Source organism: Sphaerodactylus townsendi, linkage group LG05, assembly GCF_021028975.2.
Source record: "Sphaerodactylus townsendi isolate TG3544 linkage group LG05, MPM_Stown_v2.3, whole genome shotgun sequence".
In the NCBI taxonomy this organism is placed as follows: Eukaryota; Metazoa; Chordata; class Lepidosauria; order Squamata; family Sphaerodactylidae; genus Sphaerodactylus; species Sphaerodactylus townsendi.
The window spans coordinates 73,168,203-73,187,066 of record NC_059429.1 but is presented as its reverse complement, the minus strand read 5'-3'; the positions used below and the strand labels follow the sequence as shown (position 1 = coordinate 73,187,066).

The following is an 18,864-nucleotide window of genomic DNA, read 5'->3' as shown; positions in this document are numbered from 1 at the left end:
GTTGATAACTCTACTTGGCCCTTATTACTCTGTTTTTTATCTGTATAGGGACCACCCAATTTGCTTTTGGATATAGTGACCAGTAACAGGTGGGAACCCTTGAGAGCCAACATGATATAGTGGTTAAAAGGACTCTAATCTGAAGAACCGGGTTTGATTCCCCATTTCTCCACATCAGTGGCAGACTCTTATGTGGAGAATCAGATTAATTTCCCACTCCTACAGCCTGTGCTAGGTGACCTTGGGCTAGTTACAGTTTGTTCAGAACTCTCAGCCCCACATACCCCACAAGGGTAACTGTTGTGGTGAGATGAAGGGAAAGGAGATTGTACCACCTTGAGTCTTCTTACAGAAATCCAAACTTTTCCTCCTCAACATCATCATCAATCTTGGTCAGTTTGAAAATAAGTGCAGGGATGCAATAGATGTTGGTATAGAGAACGATGTTGCTAATGCACATTTTGTGTTTCACTGAGATCTCTCCACTGTTCTTTGTAATTGCAGGCTCTCTGAGAGATGGTATATACATTTGAAAAAACACATTATTCCTGGCTCCCTAGAAAAAATGGGACTAAGGGTTTGAATAGTGTCCTGAAGGATGCATGCCCCCCCCCCATATTCAACAAAGTTATAAATAAAAATGTACAGTCAATGAAAGTGAGGTCAACTTTGCTCACTACAAAGCCCCAGAGGAAAGCTAGCAGTCCTGCTTCAGCCACAATGAATCTGTTTAATAGTGTTGGGACACCCTACTTCACAGTAGGAGTGCTCAACCTCTCATTCTCCCTTCTGACAGAAGAACTCGATAGGCCTCTTTCAACTTCTTCTGTCCCATGATCCTCTCAACGCTATGTACAATCATGAAAGTCAAGGATCAGGACACACAGCCTTTGTTTCCTCTATGAAAAATGAATGAATGTGTCCCTTTGAGGTGGAGGCAGTTTGCAATAAATGTTACATAGCAGTACAAGAAAGTGTGGAACCTTACAGGTCAGGTATGGAGGTATCATCCTTTGTTATTGTTCACTAGTGGATGGTGCTGAAACTCAAAGACATCCAGTAGCTTGACTCTGAGGCTACATGACTTGACTTCGGGAGAGCGGGGTTTATTAAGCTCTAATGAATGAATAAATAAATTTAATCCACAACACTATCTTTTCCTTTCCATAAATCTTTGCTTGCCCTGCTTTAAAAAAAACAGTTATGTTAATAATCTTCATAAGAAGAACAAAAAAAATCAGCATTTTTGCAAAGTTGAATATTGGCTTAAAGTTTCTCGTTTTTTTTTTCCTCTTCATTGGTGTCATGGTGCCAAATAACAATATGGTCTCCATTTCTGTCAGCTCAGATTTTAGTATTAGGTCAGGTTCCATAGATAAAACTAGATACATGCCTCGCTACAGATCCAAACATGACATTGGGGTTGCCAGGCACAACAGGATTGCCTGTTGAGTTAGCTGTCACATTGCACTGACAGAACATATAAATATGCAGGGATTTCTCATGGAAGCAAGCACCCATTACGTCCATGTACACTCTACTGTAGTTTAGCTGCTGCAGGAAAAAAATTAACAGAGTTTAAACTGATTCTGAAGGTTTCTGGGTTGTATGGTCATGTTCTAGCAGCATCTCTCCCCTGACGTAGTTTCTTTGCTCAAGGCCCCTGTGGCTGGCATCTTCAGAGGATTCAGAGAGTTTAAACTCTCCCTCAGATTTCTTCAGGCTTCAGGCTTCCAGACAAGAACTTCTTCAGCCTCTCAGGCTTCCAGACAGTTAACCTCAGAGACCAACCAACAATTTTTTTCAGGGAAACAATTTCTTTGATTGGCTCCATTAATAACAGTGTATTTCAACTTCTTCGGCAGTTTTGACCACATTGCTTTTTTATCCCTTCCCAATAATTGTGTAAGCAGCAACCATTCAATGATAATTCTGACTGTTCTGTGTGTTTAAAAAATGTGCTCAGTCCTCTTCCCCTGTCGCTCCTTCTACACATAACTTCAGTTCCTTCCAGTTTTCTTCTCATACGTACTCTAATTTAAAATAGGGTCACAATGAAACAGAGTTCAAATTGAATGACTGATTATAATACATCTTCTGTATTTTACAATCCGTGCCATAGCACAATGTCCAACAACATGTGGATATAAACTCTTTACCTACTGAGTTGCATTTACTTTTGATGTGCTGTACCAATTTCTGATTCTACCAAGAGAGGGCAGTAGACAAACACAAAGAAAAAAATTCAGCAACTCTTTTTTTTCCCTTCATCAGTTCTTGAGGCTCTTCCATGGCTAGGAGAGTCACACAGCGTGGGCCTATAGGTCTGAAAGTGTCTAGCATTATGGCTAGTAAAAAAGTTACTGTATTTTAACAGGTGTGAAGACAGTCAACCTTTCTCCAATCCTATTTATTACCTCTTCAGTCCCTCTTTCTGCATTTATTTTTATTTTATTTATTTTATTTTATAATTATTTCTATATACTCTCCTAAGGGCTCTATGAACAACAGAATAATAACAGCAATAATATTAAAACTCCAATTAAAACAGCAGATTAAATAAAATTACAGCATCCTAATAAAATCTCATAAAACTCCACCCACCCCTGGAAACAAACCCTCAGTGTGCTGAGGGCCCCAAGAGTTAAGGGCCCAGAGCTGCAGAAAAGGAGGGAGAGGAGGAGGAGGGGAGGAATTTCCATTCCCTACTCTGTGATGGCCCTGACCGATGGCCCCATTTTGTCAGATCTCAGAACATAAACAGGGCTGGTCTTACAAGTACTTGGATGGGAGACTATAAGGAGTACCTGTTCACTATGCGGAGGATGCCACCTCCCTTTAATCTATTTCTTGAAATCCTCACTGGATGGCCATAAGTCAACAGTGGCCTAATGGCATGTTACACACCCTCTGAGGCCCTTATAACTTGGCAGAGTTGTAAAGAAAGCCGCCAGGGCTGCCTTCCAAATTTATTCCTGCTTCTGTACTCCTCTCCCATCAAACACAGCTAAGGAGGCCTAGCCTAGATCATACATGCAGGAGAATGAGGTGGTATAATGAACTGTATCACTTCAGGCTACAAGCTAGGAGAGACACCATATTTGAATGTCTCCCTTTGCTGGAAAAAAATCACCTTCCTGCAAAACAGAAAACTGGCACAACTGGGAGAAAGATGGGCCCTATTTTGTGCTTAAGCAGCTTTTCCTTTGCCAGGTTATTAGCAGAGCATTCCAAAATGTGATCTTAGGTTTGCCAACACTAGGTTGGGAAATTCCTGAAGATTTGGGTGGGGGTGGATCTTGCAGAGGGCAGGGTTTGTGGAAAGGAGCAACCTCTAGGATATAATGCCATAGACCAGTGATGGCGAACCTTTTTAAGACCGAGTGCCCAAATTGCAACCCAAAACCCACTTATTTATCGCAAAGTGCCAACACGGCAATTTAAGCTGAATAACCCCCTCGAGCAGGGGCCAGCCTGTAGTCTCCAGCAAGTCCCACATGTGCCACTCTGTGCCTCTCGTGCACCTCCCCGAGGCAGCAGCCACCTGGAGCACAGGCACCAGGCCCACCAGCCTCCGTGCTCGCTGAGGTGCATGCACATCGAGTCCAGCAGCCCAGGCCAGCCTAGATGTGTGTGTAAAGGATTCCCTCATTACGACAACTCTGCGCCTGCCCACAGAGAGGGTTCTGAGTGCCACCTCTGGCACCCGTACCATAGGTTCACCACCACTGCCACAGAGCCCACCCTCTAAAGGAGTAATTGTCTCCAGAGGAACTGATCTCTGTAATCTGGAGATCAATTGTAATTCCAGATCTCCAGGCCCCACCTGATGTACCACCATGACAATTGCTTGTAGTCTCTGTTCTTTCCTGCCTGCACCAATTCAGTGGGTGTGAGCGTAGCATTGCCAACTTCCAGGTGGGACCTGGAGATCTCCCAGAATTACAACTGATCTCCAGACTGCAGCTATCAGTGCTGGTGGAAAAAAAATGACTGCTGTGGATGACTGAGAGGTCCATCACCTCCTCAAACTCTGAGCTTCCCAAGTTTCACTTACAAATCTCTAGGATTTTTGCAATCTGGAACTAGCAACCTCAGAGGGGGGAGTGAACTGCTTTGAAGCATGGGAAGAGGAACATGGTTTCCTTCTGTACTTATGGAGGTTCCTGCTTGTAGCTCCATCCGAGTGTAAGGTAATGAGCAGAGTTTGTCTCCAAAGTGACATATTACCGTATTTTGTGGTTCAGTTACAGTGCTTTAATAATAAACTGCACCGGATCTCAAAGGATTATTATAATGGCCAGAATAAGATTGTCTTTGGGCTGAAACAATGATTAAATTCCCAGGCAGGCTTTTTCAAAAGGTGTGATACAGGCTTCCTTTTGCGACAAGGTCAGAGGAGTGGCTGGAGAATGACTGAAACAGCTGCAATATAACACAATATTTTGCTGCCTATGGATGAGTCTCCCAGTCTTCCCAAAGAAGAATTCCGTGTAACAAGGAAGTTGCTGTATTCTGTGAGTTCCAGCAGAGCTTGATCCAACAAAAGATATTACTTGCTGACTTGGCATCTTGGGCAAGTCCAGACAGCAACTTCCCATAGTTCCATGTCAAACTTTTCCCACAAAACATCCTGATGCTGACAGCTTGAAGATGATTATGTGGTCTGGTCAGTTTCCAGTGAACCCACGGTCTCTACCAGGCATGCAGACAGATGAAAACCCTTGCACATGGGGCCATTATATGGGCAAGAAGTGTTCACCAGTTCCTAAAAAAAAGGACCCTGTGGACATGACCTCATTCCCTCTGTTCAAGATAACAACCTTCTCCTCACCTGGGTCCTGGTACCTCCCAGTTTCTATGAGGCCACCACAACAGGGCCTGCCTTAAGATGAATAAATTCCTGTGCAGTTCCATCTGCCCTGGGGAGATTCTCTAGCTGATACAGAAAGTAGCTGTGAGTCAGGGTGTGTATAGTTTTGATGTTGCCTAACATGAGCAGGGTGGAGACTGTTCTAAGGAGTTTGAATGCTCTGTTAAAATTACTTACTTGGTGCTTCTTTGAACAGGGACATTTATTTTGGGTTTTATTGGACATTTTTCTTTCTGTTCTAAAAGGAGTACATTAAAGAACAGAAAAATAAATATGAGAACAAAATGTGTAGTTCCAAATAATTTCTTTAATATAGATTTTTAAAGGCAGATTTAAGAGTTACAAAATATTTTTATGTAACATTCACAAGTAAAGTTCATAGAAAACATAAATATTACAACTAAAACCAACTCAATGTCACTACATCATCTTTTTATACAATATTTTATTTGCAGAAATATATATATATATGGGAAGGGGTTTAAAATGCAAAAATAATAAAATGAGCCGCTGTAGCTTTAAGCAACAGATTCTCTCTGGGCTGCTGCTAGGCAATCAGATTCCTGGCTTCAGTTTCTATCAGTAAAAGCAAGGAGGAGGAAGCAAAGTCCTTTCCAGACCTATTTTGGCCTTTCGGGAAAGACTCACAGGGAACAGACCCAGCTATGGTTGCCAGTTCCAGTTTGGGAAATTCCTGGAGATTTTGTGGGGGAGTTTGAGAAGGGCAGGTTTTGGGGAGGGGAGTTGTCAAATATAATGCCACAGAGTTCCTCCTCCAAAGCTGCCATTTTCTCCAGAAGGACAGATCTTATTATCTGGATTCAGGGAGATCTCCAGATCATATCTGGAGATTGACAACCCTAAACATGGCAGCAACCCCTGGGTGACGATGTCAATCAACCTCCATGATTCAACGAAGCCTGGCTGCTTGCTACTATAACCAGCAGCCACCATATGAAAAGCAGTACAGTATAGTAGTTGGAGCTCTAGAGTAGGGTATAGGACAGGGGTAGGGAACCTGCGGCTCTCCAGATGTTCAGGAACTGCAATTCCCATCAGCCTCTGTCAGCATGGCCAATTGGCCATGCTGGTAGGGGCTGATGGGAATTGTAGTTCCTGAACATCTGGAGAGCCGCAGGTTCCCTACCCCTGGTATAGGAGATCCAGGTTTGAATCCCCATCTTGCTGCAGAAGCTCCCTGGGTGATTTTGGACCAGTCACATACTTTCAGCCTAACCTACATCACAGGAGTGTTATGTGGATAAAAAGGAGTAGAGTAATGCAAGCTGTTTCTGTTCCCACTGTGGAGAGAGATTGAGTTTTCCATAACAGAGGCTCTGGGGGATGGGTGGAGGAAATGGAAAGCTTGACAGAGGGGCAGTTAAAGGTATATTGGCTATTGGTTGGGAAGGAGATAAGGCTGCCAATTCTAGGTTGGGAAATTCCTGGGGTTTTCAGAGGGGGAGCCTGGGGAGTTAGGATCCAGGGAGGGGGGGACCTCAGAAGGGAATAATGCCATAGACTCCACCCTCCAAAGCATCCATTTTCACCAAGGGAACTAGGGCTGTCAAACTCCAAGTGAGGTCTGAACATCACTCAGAATTACAACTGATTTGCAGATGACTGAGATCATTTTCCCAGGAGAAAATGGCTGCTTTGGAGGATGGAGTCTATACTTTGCTGAGCTTGCTTTCCTCCCTAACCCTCCAAATGTTCCACCCCCAAATCTCCAGGAATTTTCTAACCCAGAGTTGGCAACCCTAAGGGGTACTGATCTCTGTAGTTAGGAGAACTGTTGTGATTCTGACAGAGCTGCCACCCCCACTGCTGCTGTTGGGGGAGGGGAGGAAGCAGGTGGGAGGCTGGATGGGTGATGAGGGTCAGAAAGAGAGAGTGGTGGGTAGGGGGGCAGAGAGAGAAACCTGGGCATGGAGGAGGAGAGAGAGAATAAAAATGGAGTGGAGGAGGGAGGGAAAGTGTGTGACTGAGAGAAGTAGGGGGAGAAGTGAGGAAGCAAAGGTGGGGGAATGGGATAGCTGCTCCCGCAAGTTGTTCCCCTCTTGTCTCATCTAATTTTTAAAAATATACTACTTTTCTTTTACACAAATCCTGTGTTTTATTTTCTCATCTCTATCAATGAAAGTATTATTGTTCCTTTATTCTTTCCCAACAGCACGTTGCAATATGCTGATTCTTGTAAAATTTATGGTGGCTCATTTTGAGATGCTGTGTATCATACTCTTTTAAGGATGATATACTTAAGGCTGCAATGAGCACCAAACTCATGGGACTTACCACCATAAGTTAAAAAATGCATGTGATTAGGTGCATGATTCTCCAAGATCCATATGGCTCAGGCTGGGTTGAGGATCTCATATATCATTATTTTGTTCCAATTATACTGAGCTCTAGCAAAAATGTCTCCAGCGCACCTACGGTGTTTGATGTCTAAGTACAAAAGCTTTTTTGACCATCCATTTGAAGTTAGATTCTTTCTCTGAAGGCCAAAATCTGTCAAACGTGTATATAATCAGCACATAGCCTGCCCCACCCCTGCTGACCCCAAATGCACCACTTATAGGGAACTTGGGTTGATTCTGTTTTTATGACTTTGTACTCTGCTACTGTTTTTAAGGTTTGTAATTGTGTTTGAAATGATTGTTGGGTATTATGTGTCGTGTTGTAAACCGCCTAGAGCCCTCTGGGGATAAGGCGGTCTATTAAATTTAAATAAACAAATAAATAAATAATATTAATAATATTAATAATAATAATAAATATGATGTGTCTGTGAAAAGTTAAAGGTAAAGCAAGTTTTGCAAGAGCATATGTGATCTACTTTCATAAAGACGTATTAAATGGCTGCATGGTACTTCTGCCTGAATCTTTTGTTCTGGGCCTTCTTGAAAATGGGTATGGGGGTTAAGCTTAGATTTCAATATTTAATATAGAATTTCCATGAGAAAACCACAGAACATCTCCACATTTCAGTATTCTTGATATTTAGAATAACTGATCTAGAAACTTTATTTCCAACATACTGTGACTGGTCCTATATCCAATACTATCCAGACTCCAACTGTTAAAATTACCCCTTGACCCAGGGTTACTGTTTTGCCACACTGGAGGAGCAGCTAACAGCATGCCCAAACCCAGGGGACTCAGCACATTTCAATGAACTGAAGGACTAAGTTTTTTTATGAGCTCCCAAGCCATCTCCTTCCTTAGCAACCAGGTACAAACAGTGCTAGACAAGGTGGGAGTGGTTTGAGTTAGCAGCTACAGTCAAATTCTGGTTGCTCAATGACAGGGTTTGCCACTCCTTGGCTTGGGTGAAACTGATTCACCAATGTCCACACTGGGACAAGGCTGTCCACAGGCATCAGGATGAAAAACATCCTGCTGATCCTACTAAAATTCCCTCCAGGTTATTTTTATCCCAATCCTTAGTCAAAATTCCTCTTGCCTCTTAGCCTTTTAAAGTAATCTTTCATCCTCCAGGTTAAACCACTGGGGCAACAGTTATATTCTGCTTGAGAATCACTGAAAGGGGTGGTTGTGGGCTCATTTTGCATATATTCCATTTCAAAAGACTGGAATAATCTGACCTTGTTAAAAGATGCACTTTGACAACAGGGAATTGATTTGAACTTCTGTGGTAGTTGTAAAACCCATCAAATCTTTAAGTCCCAGTGAGAATGTTATTGATTTCAGACTGGTTAAGAACATAAGAACATAAGAACAAGCCAGCTGGATCAGTAACCAAGGAGATCCATCTGGTCAGCTCTCTGCCACTAAAGTGGCCCACCAGGTGCCTTGGGGAGCTCACACATGTAGGATGTGAGCACTTAATGGCCTTCTGCGGCTGTTGCTCCCGATCACCTGGTCTGTTAAGGCATTTGCAATCTCAGATCAAAGAGGGATCCAAGATTGATAGCCATAAATCGACTTCTCCTCCATGTCTGTCCAAGCCCTTTTTAAAAGCTATATAAAGGTTTGTGGCCATCACCACCTCCTGTGGCAGCATTATTCCAAACACCAATCACACGTTGCGTGAAGAAGTGTTTCCTTTTATTAGTCCTAATTCTTCCCCCCAGCATTTTCAATGAATGCCCCCTGGTTCTAGTATTGTGAGAAAGAGAGAAAATGTCTCTCTGTCAACATTTTCTACCCCATGCATAATTTTGTAGACTTCAATCATATCCCCCCTCAGCCGCCTCCTCTCCAAACTAAAGAGTCCCAAACGCTTGCAGCCTCTCCTCATATAGGAAGGTGCTGAGTCCCTCAATCATCCTTGTTGCCTCTTTCTCTGCACTTTTTTCTATCTCCTCAATATCTTTTTTGAGGATCTGGCTGCACCAGAATTGGACACAGTAACTCCCAAGTCGCGATTAAGCACCACTGCTTTATATAAAGGGCATGACAATCTTTGCAGTTTTATTATCAATTCCTTTCTAATGATCCCCAGCATAGAGTTTACCTTTTTTTTCACAGCTGCCATGCATTGAGTTGACATTCCCATGGAACTATCAACTAAGGCGCTAAATCCCTTTCCCCTGGTCTGTCAGACTGATATAGCACTGACTATGGCGTGTATGTGAAGTTTGGATTTTTTGCCCTATATTGCATCACTCTTACATTTTGCTACATTGAACTGCATTTTGCATTTCTGAGCCCACTCATCTAATTTATCAAGGTCCGCTTGGAGCTCGCCCATAATCACGTTGTGGTTCTCACCACCCTACCCTAATTTGGTATCATCTGCAAACTTTGGCCTGCATACTCCACCCCTACTTCCAGGTCATTTATGAATAGGTTAAAAGAGCACTGGTCCCAAAACGGATCCTTGGGGGACACCACTCCCGACATCTCCATTGTGAGAACTTTTCATTTACACTGTTCACTCTTTGTTCCTGTTTCTCAACCAGTTTTTAATCCATAGGAGGACTTCCCCTCTTATTCCTTCATTGCTGAGTTTTTCTCAACAGTCTCTGGTGAGGAACTTTGTCAAAAAGCCTTTGGAAATCCAAGTAGACAATGTCCACGGTTCACCCTTGTCCACATGCCTGTTTACACCCTCAAAGAACTCTAGTAAGCTCTTGTAAGACAGGATTTGCCTCTGCAAAAGCCATGCTGACTCTTTCTCAGCAGGTCTTGCTTTTCTACATGTTTATAATTTTATCTTTAATGATAGATTCTACCTAATTTTACCAGGAACAGATGTCAAACTGATTGGCTAATGTAATTTCCGGGTCCCCCTAGATCGCTTTCTTAAAGATTGGTGTGACGTCTGGCCCATTCTCCTTCAGTCTTCAGGGATGGGTACAGTTTTCAAGGATAAGTTGCATATTAAAGTGAGAAGATCAACAATTTCATTAGCAGGCTTTGAGCTTTAAGGAACTCTTTGGGTGAATGCAATCTGGGCCAGGGATTTGGCTAACAAGGTTTAGATTTATCCAATGGCTGCCAGAACTTCTTCCTTGCTCTACCACCTCATCTTCAGCTTTCAAGTTCCCTCGATCTCCGCCTCCTAAGAAGCTTGGTTCAGGTGCAGGAACCTGGATTTGGTTCTTTGGAACCTGAACTTGGTTCTTTGGGATATTTCCCTGGGATTAATGAGCGGCACCACTATTTGACAAATGTTAAGGGCGTAAGACATGATATTACATTCAAGGGTTGTAAAATGCATTTGGGTTAGGATTATAATCAAAATTATAAAATAAGGAATCTAGCTGAAGTTATATTTCCATTTAAAACAGAACATTGTTGTATAAACCACCAAAAGCTGTCCACTATCAACTGATTTGTCAGGTTGCCAGCTCTTGGTTGGGAATTTCCTGGAGATTTTAGGGGTGGAACCTGGAAAGGGCTTTGTTAAGAGGAAGAGTTACCTCAGCAAGGTATAATGGCATAGAGTCCACCCTCCAAAGTAGCTGTTTTCTCCAGGGAATGGATCTCTATAGTCCGGAAATCACTTGTAATTCCAGATCTCCAAATCCTAGCTGGAGGATGGCAACTCTATTTGTCTGGTGCTCAAAAATATTTTAATAGAAACTGTAATATTAAGAAGAGGAAGAGGAGAAGGAGGAGGAGCAGCAGCAGTTTGGATTTATATCCCCCACTTTCTCTCCTGTAGGAGACTCAAAGGGGCTTACAATCTCCTTGCCGTTCCTCCCTCACAACAAACACCCTGTGAGGTGGGTGGGGCTGAGAGAGCTCTGAAAAGCTGTGACTAGCCCAAGGTCACCCAGCTGGCATGTGTGGGAGTGCACAGGCCAATCTGAATTCCCCAGATAAGCCTCCACAGCTCAGGCGGCAGAGTGGGGAATCAAACCCGGTTCCTCAAGATTAGAATGCACCTTCTCTTAACCACTACGCCACTGCTGCTCCTTTAGAAGTCTGATTCATGTTTTAGTATTGTTCCGGGAATCTAAAGCAGTTCTAGACCAGGTTTTAATTACAAATTTGGATATGACATCAACATGTTAACCAGTCATGGCGGGAGGGTGCGCCATGCACACACCTGGGGGGCATGGAAAAATCACCCCCAGGCCCCTCCCCCCTTCCCCCACCCACTGCAGTGCCCCCCCACCCTCTTCCCTGAGGAACTACAGTAATTCAGGAGACGTTGGGCTCATTGAGGTTCCTGGGAAGCTATGGCCCCATCAGGCCGCTTTTACTGAGAACAGGCCTTTTGCAGCCCTAAAAAGTTCTGAAAAAGTGAAAGGAACCAAGGTAAGTGTGGGGAGGTGGGGAAGGAAGGAAGAGGGGCGCCATGGGGCCATAGGGGCTGTGAAAAATTAGAATGCTAACCAAGCTTAGGCCAGTTTGGCCCAGCTACGCCTCTGATGTTAACCAATCCTCTAGAAACTCTAGAGTTTCTACTATGTCAGCGGACATCAGCACATAGCCTGACCCACCCCTGCTGACCCCAAATGCAATGTGGATGGGGGCTTTCCCAGGGAGATTTCTATCCAAAGTGGGCATTTAGCAAGCTTGGTCTTTTTATTCCCGACTGGCGATGGCAATCACAAGATCTGCTGTGATGGGGTTCTTCAAATATTAAAAGTGCATCAGAAGACACATCCAAATGCTAAGAAGCCTTTCTCTATGTTAGACATTTTGATAGTAGCTCACAACTTTGGGACATGCCTGATTTGCTGTACCAGTGCAGAACTGTTACCGTTGCCCCGGTAACATAAAGTGATTTCTAGGAGTGATTTCAAGTGATTTCAGCTCGTGACAGCAAGGCAAGGAGAAAAGGTGCAGGAGACCAGAATTTCTTCAAAAGCAGGAAGGCTCTTTATTGGCAAGTGATTTCTTGGCACAGCTCAGCAAAAAGGACCCCCACATGGCTGTGCATCAGCCCTTTTATACATTTCCCAGTAACTCAGAAAGGGGGTGGTGGTAGGGCAGTCCCAATCCCCATAAGTGCAAAAAACCAGGAAGGGGGCGGTCTCCTTCCATCTAATACAGAGAAAATATCCTAGAATGCCAAAGGGAGAAAACAATCCCTTTGCACATGCTGATGAGATCAAATCCCAGAAGAAAAGCTTGCACCTTCTTGCCTGAGGTGGTTCCTTGGGAGGTTAGGATAGACAGAGACAAGCTTTAAATGATCCAATGAATTCTTGGATCCTGAAAGTAAGGATGTGAACAGTCCAATGAGCTTCTGGATCCTGGAGAGAGAAAACTTCAAACAGTCCAATAGCAAAACAGGGTGACATCCTTTTGTTAAGTCAAAAGGCCCTTTTGTTGGTGAAGATGGGGATTACCTGGGTGTTGGTCCAAACTGAATTCCAGGACTAATTTCCTTGTCCCTTAATATCAACCTTTCTGGCCACTGCTTTGGCCATCAGACACAAATTTCAAAAATAACATTTTTAAACTTAAATGTTAGGGAAACCTTAAAGGATAAACACATGTACTTATACTTATGGGCAAGACTTTACAGATACTTATGGGCATGGCTTTCTTAAATCTAACAATAACAAAACCTTAAACTAACTGAAGAACTAACATCCTAAACTGCATTCAACTTAAAAGGGACTTTTATTACATCCTAGAAAGGCATAAACAAGAGGGAAACCGTATAGCATTGGCACAAACATACATATGCGTTCTCTGTGAACCTTATGGAGGCTTCTGACCCACACAAGTCTCTCTGCGCCTGGCCCATGGAGCCAGTGTAGGCCAGAGCAGAACCTGACTTCAAGGAAAATATTTTGTTTATTTTCCTGGCGGTAACAGAACTACCAGTATTTATTTAGAAAATATACAGTTTCAATGCAAGATCACCCTCAGACTACTATCTCAAGGTCTTCCATCTCTGCAGAGATTTCCAGTCATGAGCTTACACTCCGTTAACAGCCCAAATCCACAAACCCTTGGTCTTTTTGGACAAACATGTTGGTATTGGGGAAATGAACAGCATGCCAAGCAGTTCCAGACACATCAGGCCAAGTTCTTTGGTGTCAAGAACCCCTAGGCCAAAATTACAAAACCCTGGGATATGAGTCTTCACACCTCAAACTTAGTAGTTGCCACCAGCCCCTTTTCACTTCCCAAACAGCCAGAAGCTTCCACCCTTTCTGGAAAAACTTCTAACCTTCCTGGGATTAAAGTCAAGAAAGTCACCCCTACAATGGAGAGCACATACAATGTGAGTTTCACAAAAACAATTAACCTGGCCACATAGGCCTAGGTATTCAAAATAGACTGAAGTCACCTGAAGATACAACACCATTAGATATAATTAAAGTAATTTATTAAAATTGTGCATGTATATTTATAAAAAGAACAGCAAACAGTGAGGATTAAAATAACTACACACACAGCAATAACATTAGTTAAGATTACCAGATGTCACCCTTCCAGCTAAAATCTTCCAGCATTCAAAGTCCACTCTTTCCAAGAGTCAGCATGGGCAGACATTCTGTCTGACCCATAAGGCAGGTACAAAATCAAAAGATCCACGGTCAAAGAGCCATGAATAAGGCAACAAGAGCAAAACTAGGCTGAAAAACTCAAACTTTACGGCCAAAGGTCTGGTTTGGCCTGAGCATATTTGACCAATCAGATCCATGGCTGGTGATATCAATTGACTATGTAACCATGTTACTGGTGATGTGACCGGAGCGGGGTCAGAGTGAGATGGAGTGGTGGGAGCTTATCTGCAGCTAAGCCCACCCAGTTCTCACCTGTGTGGAGGCTCATGATTTCATCTTCACTAATGAATGTAATGTGGTTAGAGGGAGTCAGAATAGAAAGTGCCTCCTCCCAGCACCTGGACTCTTATCTCAGTTGCAATAAGGCACAGCTTGCTGGATCTCAAGTAGCAGCACAGTTATTTTCCAGTTGAAACGTTCCTATTGTAGGCCTGAACCAATAAGAAAGAGAACAAGAAACTGCACTAAGGGACTCAGTTTCTTGACAATTAGGCTCATTCCGCACATGCAGAATAACACACTTTAAAACTGCTTTCAGTGCTCTTTGAAGCTGTGCGGAATAGCAAAATCCACTTGCAAACAGTTGTGAAAGTGGTTTGAAAATGCATTATTTTGCGTGTGCGGAAGGGGCCTTAGTCATTTTTATGAGAAGTAGATGTTGTTCCCACCTCAAATCTTTCTTCTGAATTCATGTAAGATGGATGAGGGGGTATCGCATGAGAGCATTTTTAGCCAATCCAGTCTTTGATAGTAGTCAGGCCCCTCCTCACACACTGGGAACTCTTGATGCCAACTGGACAATGGCTCACAATGGCAAGCAGGATATAACTGTGAAGCATCCAATTGGTGGTAGGTAGTTCCTGGCTCAGTATCAAAAAGTTCTTTGATCTAGGCATTAAGTGCTCTTTTCTGTTTTATTGAGTCCCAAGTCACTTGTGCTGTGAGTCAAGGTGGTGATGATGTTCCCGGAGCAATGTGCCACGCCGACGCTGGCACAAGTAGGACCGTGTTCCACGCCCCTTCCATAAAGCATGGATCTTCCAGGCCTCAGCCAAACTCTCTATCTAGATAGGGATGGAAACAAATATAATACGCTCCAGTGAGACCAGCGCTGGGTTGGGTACCAAGCCCTAGTGAGCACATCATAGTGTCTACACAAGTATACCACAGAAGTATGAGAGAGGACAGGTAGAAGTAAATGATGAGGGCCTCTTCTCTTTCTCCACAGGGGTCTGAAGCCAATTCCTTCTAAACTGACAGAAATTTAATAGTTCCCAATGCACTTCCTTTATATTCCGAAATGTTGGGATTGTGTACCTTTTTATTTTTTGCCTTCTTCTAAGGAACTCTGGGCAGCTTCTCTTTGTTTTATCTTCACAACCCAATTAAGCAGGAAGTGACTGACTCAAGGTCATCTAATTATCTTTATGACTGCATGGAGATTTGAACCTGGATCTCCCTGATCTAAATGTAACACTCTAGCTCCATGGTGGTGAACCTTTGGCACTCCAGATGTTATGGACCTAATTCTCATTTTATCAGTCAGCTCTGCCAGCATGGCCAATTGGCCACATACTGATAGGGGCTGATGGAATAATCCTGTAGTCCATAACATCTGAGTGCCAAAGCGTTCGCCACCACTGCTCTAGCTACTGATCATATTGACTTATCTTAATACTAGTATAAAATGTACATTTGCAGAGTTAGTAATTCTAACCAATAAAAGGCTAAGGGGTGGAATGTTGTGACAACGAACCCTCCCCAGCCAATAGGGTGAGCAGGACTCACTTGCTCTTCCACTGGTGTGCGACATCTCCATCCCTCCCCTGCCCACCTTCCCCCCAACTCCAGGAGACAAGCCCCAAACCCTAGCCCAGCAGCCCGGAGCAGCTGTGCCTTTGATGCCTGCTGCTCTGCAGGCCGACAGAAGCCCTCCTGCCTCCATCCTCCACACCTCAACAGGCCACCCCATGGGTGCAGAGCAGTGGTGCTGGGGGGGTTCCCATAACTGGAGTTCCTTGGCACTAAAAGTGGCATAAAAGCTATATTACTCTTTTAGGATCAGACCAAACTCTCTATGGTACTAAGACTGGACCAGATGGTGGAAAGGAGTGTGGCTTGGGATATGTGAGGAGGTGGAACTGCACAAATAAATTTACATTCTTGGGAACTTACTAAGAATGGCAAACCTGATGGAGGCATATTTTAGGCATAGTGCTGTGAATAATTAGAGGAAGATATTGCATTTCATGTTGGAGTTTCAATTCATATATTACTTTAATATGTTTTATGGGGCTTAACTTTAAATATTCTTTGTTCATTAGCAGTCAAGATATGATGGCATGAAAACAAACACACAACACTTCAGAGGATATAAATTCCATTTTTCCACTCCCTGCTTGCTCCATTTATTTGATTTATTAATGAATTTGACCACATATAAAAAAGTAACATCCTCCTGTTTAATTTGGTTTGAAGTGGTGGTTTTGCTGAGAACAGCATCTCTCACTGGAATCATCTGGTCCTTTTATTCTCCTTCTTCCAGGGGTGAGTCAGCTCTACTCTTGGCGACAACAGAGCTTTAAGGCATAGCTCATGTATACAACTCCTTCTGCCACATTTTGCACTGGATCTTCCAAGCACTGCCACCAGAAATGAAAGGCAGACAAATGGTAAATCCATAGACTGGGGCAAACAGCTAATTCTTGCCAAGGATTGTCCCTAACTTTCTGATGGAATACAAGTGGAAAAAGAAGAGAAATTATCTTCCATCTCAGAGGAACAGGTGATTTACATCACAGCAAATGTAGGATGTCATAGTGGGGGATGTGGAACCAGAACTCCAGAGATTTAACTCCAGCTTCGTCCTCCTCAGCAAACCATGTATGTTCTTTCTGGGTGAAAATGGGGAGAACCTTTGTTAATGTGGCATCAGCACTGGCTAACCTTCTCCATGTGTTGCTCTGTCTTTTCTTTTTCTCAATTAACCTTTAAGCTACTTTGCTCTGCAAACATCTTTTCCGTTATTGCTCCACACTCAGTGCTTGTGATGCATAATGAACTGACTAACTACCTTTTAAAACCTTACTGCCAGTTGGGCACATTTGACTCATTTATATGTCAAAAATGTATGCTAAAGAATCCTGCTGGGACTGCAGGGCTGGTAGGTGTTAACTGGAAGGAGGTGAATTAGAAATGGAGCTGAAGTTACAACAACAATCCTGTGGAAAACATTGCAAATAGCTGTAAATAAATTTCTGTTTTGCTAATTTGATCTTATCCCCCGGGTTCCCAAATTCTTTAGCCTACCTGTTTCAATGCACGCAAGCTTGAAAAAAAAACTTTTTTCAAGAAAGAGAAGAAAATCCCATTTTTGTCCAACAGGTTGGACTAGATGAACTTTGGTTATCCAGGATTAATGTTTTAAATACATTAAAATAATTTCTAGATATATTAGTGTCCAGCCAGCCCCTGGGTACTTACCAGGACACAGGGGACTCTGAGGCAGAACCACAGGGACACAAGCGTGAGTCAGAGTTGGCTGCTCCTGGGGAAGACCAGGCAGCAGAACCAATGCCCAGTTCTTCCCTGCCTGATGACATATAGGTGGAGGAGCCTGCAGATCCTCCTAGGGAACCCAGTGATGAGCCAGTTGTGCATAGGAGGCAGAAGCAGAGGCTGCTACAGCAGAAACACAGAAGGAGTGCTCGTTTGGCAGCAAGGTATGGGAGATTAGAAGTCTCTGCATCTGATGAGGACTAACTCCTCACAGAATTCCATCCCCCAAACAAGGCTCTCTATAGAAGGCTTGCTTCTGCCTGGGTGCAACAAGTGTGTTACCTGTCGCTGCTGTGTGCCTGGTTCTTTGTTGATTTCTAGCCTGCTCCTCTGTTCTATTGGACTGTGTCCTGACTACGCCTTGCCTACCACCTGCCTTGACCCATTGGACTATGACCTGACCATCTTGTGCTTGCTGCCTGCTTTGCCCTGTGGGATTAGACCTGGTCACATCCCTGCCTGCTGGCAGCACAGTTGATTTCAAAAGGACCCAGGGAGTAGAATCCTAAATTCCTGGTTCATTTCACATATCCTGCTTCCACCCACCCCCGCACACAATGAACACTTACAGAGCCAACACGGGCCCATTCCTGAACAGCACGAATCAGCTCTACCTCATCAATAGCCATGAACTCGATTTAGCTTCTAGCAAGATGGTTTGCATTGCCAATTCGGACAGCTCCAAGAAGCCACGTGTATGCACCACCTCCTGAGAAAAAAGATTTGACTCATCTGAGCGGTAAAGGACACTCTTTCCATGATGATAAAAAGTAGTGGCTGCTTTGACCTTTTTAAATTGCAGAATCATGCAAATTCTTATCTTCTTCTTACCCGGGTGCAGTTCTCAATGAAAGCCAGGCAATGCATCTGGAGATCTATTTGCCCATATGCTACTGCTGCCTGTCAAAGTGAGAACAAGAAAGTGAGAACAAGAATTAACAAACACTGTGTTTGAAGTCATAGCTGGATCAAGAGAATGGTTCATCCAGACACTGAGCACAGTAGAGGAGAGAAAGGATTCTGGGCTGAGACGGGCAGAACTGGCTGAAGCTGAGTTTGCACCTGAGTTTGCACCTCAGAGTGTAATAAACCCAATAAATTCCATCAAAGTTATTCTATTGTTGGGGTATTTATAGGTAGTCTTGGAAGGAAAATCTCTACAACACACAGTAAATCCTTTTCCAGGATCAGATATGAGGCCATGTGTTCTGAACAGAGAGGGCCTTTCCATATAGATACACGTTTGGCAAATTCTGGGCTCTGTAGAAGGTTAGCTGCCCAAACAGAATATCTGAGGCTTACAACCAATTCATATGTTCACTTAGTACATAGATGGGCGCCTTTTAAAAATCCTTTGAAATTACACCATACACATGGTAAACCAATAGTCTAAATCACTTATGAAACCTGATTTTTCATTCACCCAAGAAAATGCTGAACACAGAGATTGAGACAAAGAAAATGGTGCTGACATGGGTAGGACCT

General features: G+C 43.4%; 1 protein-coding gene across 1 annotated transcript in view; it reads right to left on the bottom strand.

Moving 5' to 3' along the window:
• Nucleotides 1-13,623: 13,623 nt before the first annotated feature.
• BTBD19 (BTB domain containing 19) overlaps nt 13,624-18,864 on the bottom strand; it is a 50,425-nt gene continuing 45,184 nt past the window's right edge. Inside the window, 6 exon segments of the mRNA XM_048498881.1 lie at nt 13,624-14,885; nt 16,331-16,369; nt 16,372-16,463; nt 17,945-18,020; nt 18,023-18,088; nt 18,211-18,279. Of these exon segments, the coding sequence (XP_048354838.1) occupies nt 14,751-14,885; nt 16,331-16,369; nt 16,372-16,463; nt 17,945-18,020; nt 18,023-18,088; nt 18,211-18,279 (477 nt within the window). The 3' untranslated portion in view covers nt 13,624-14,750.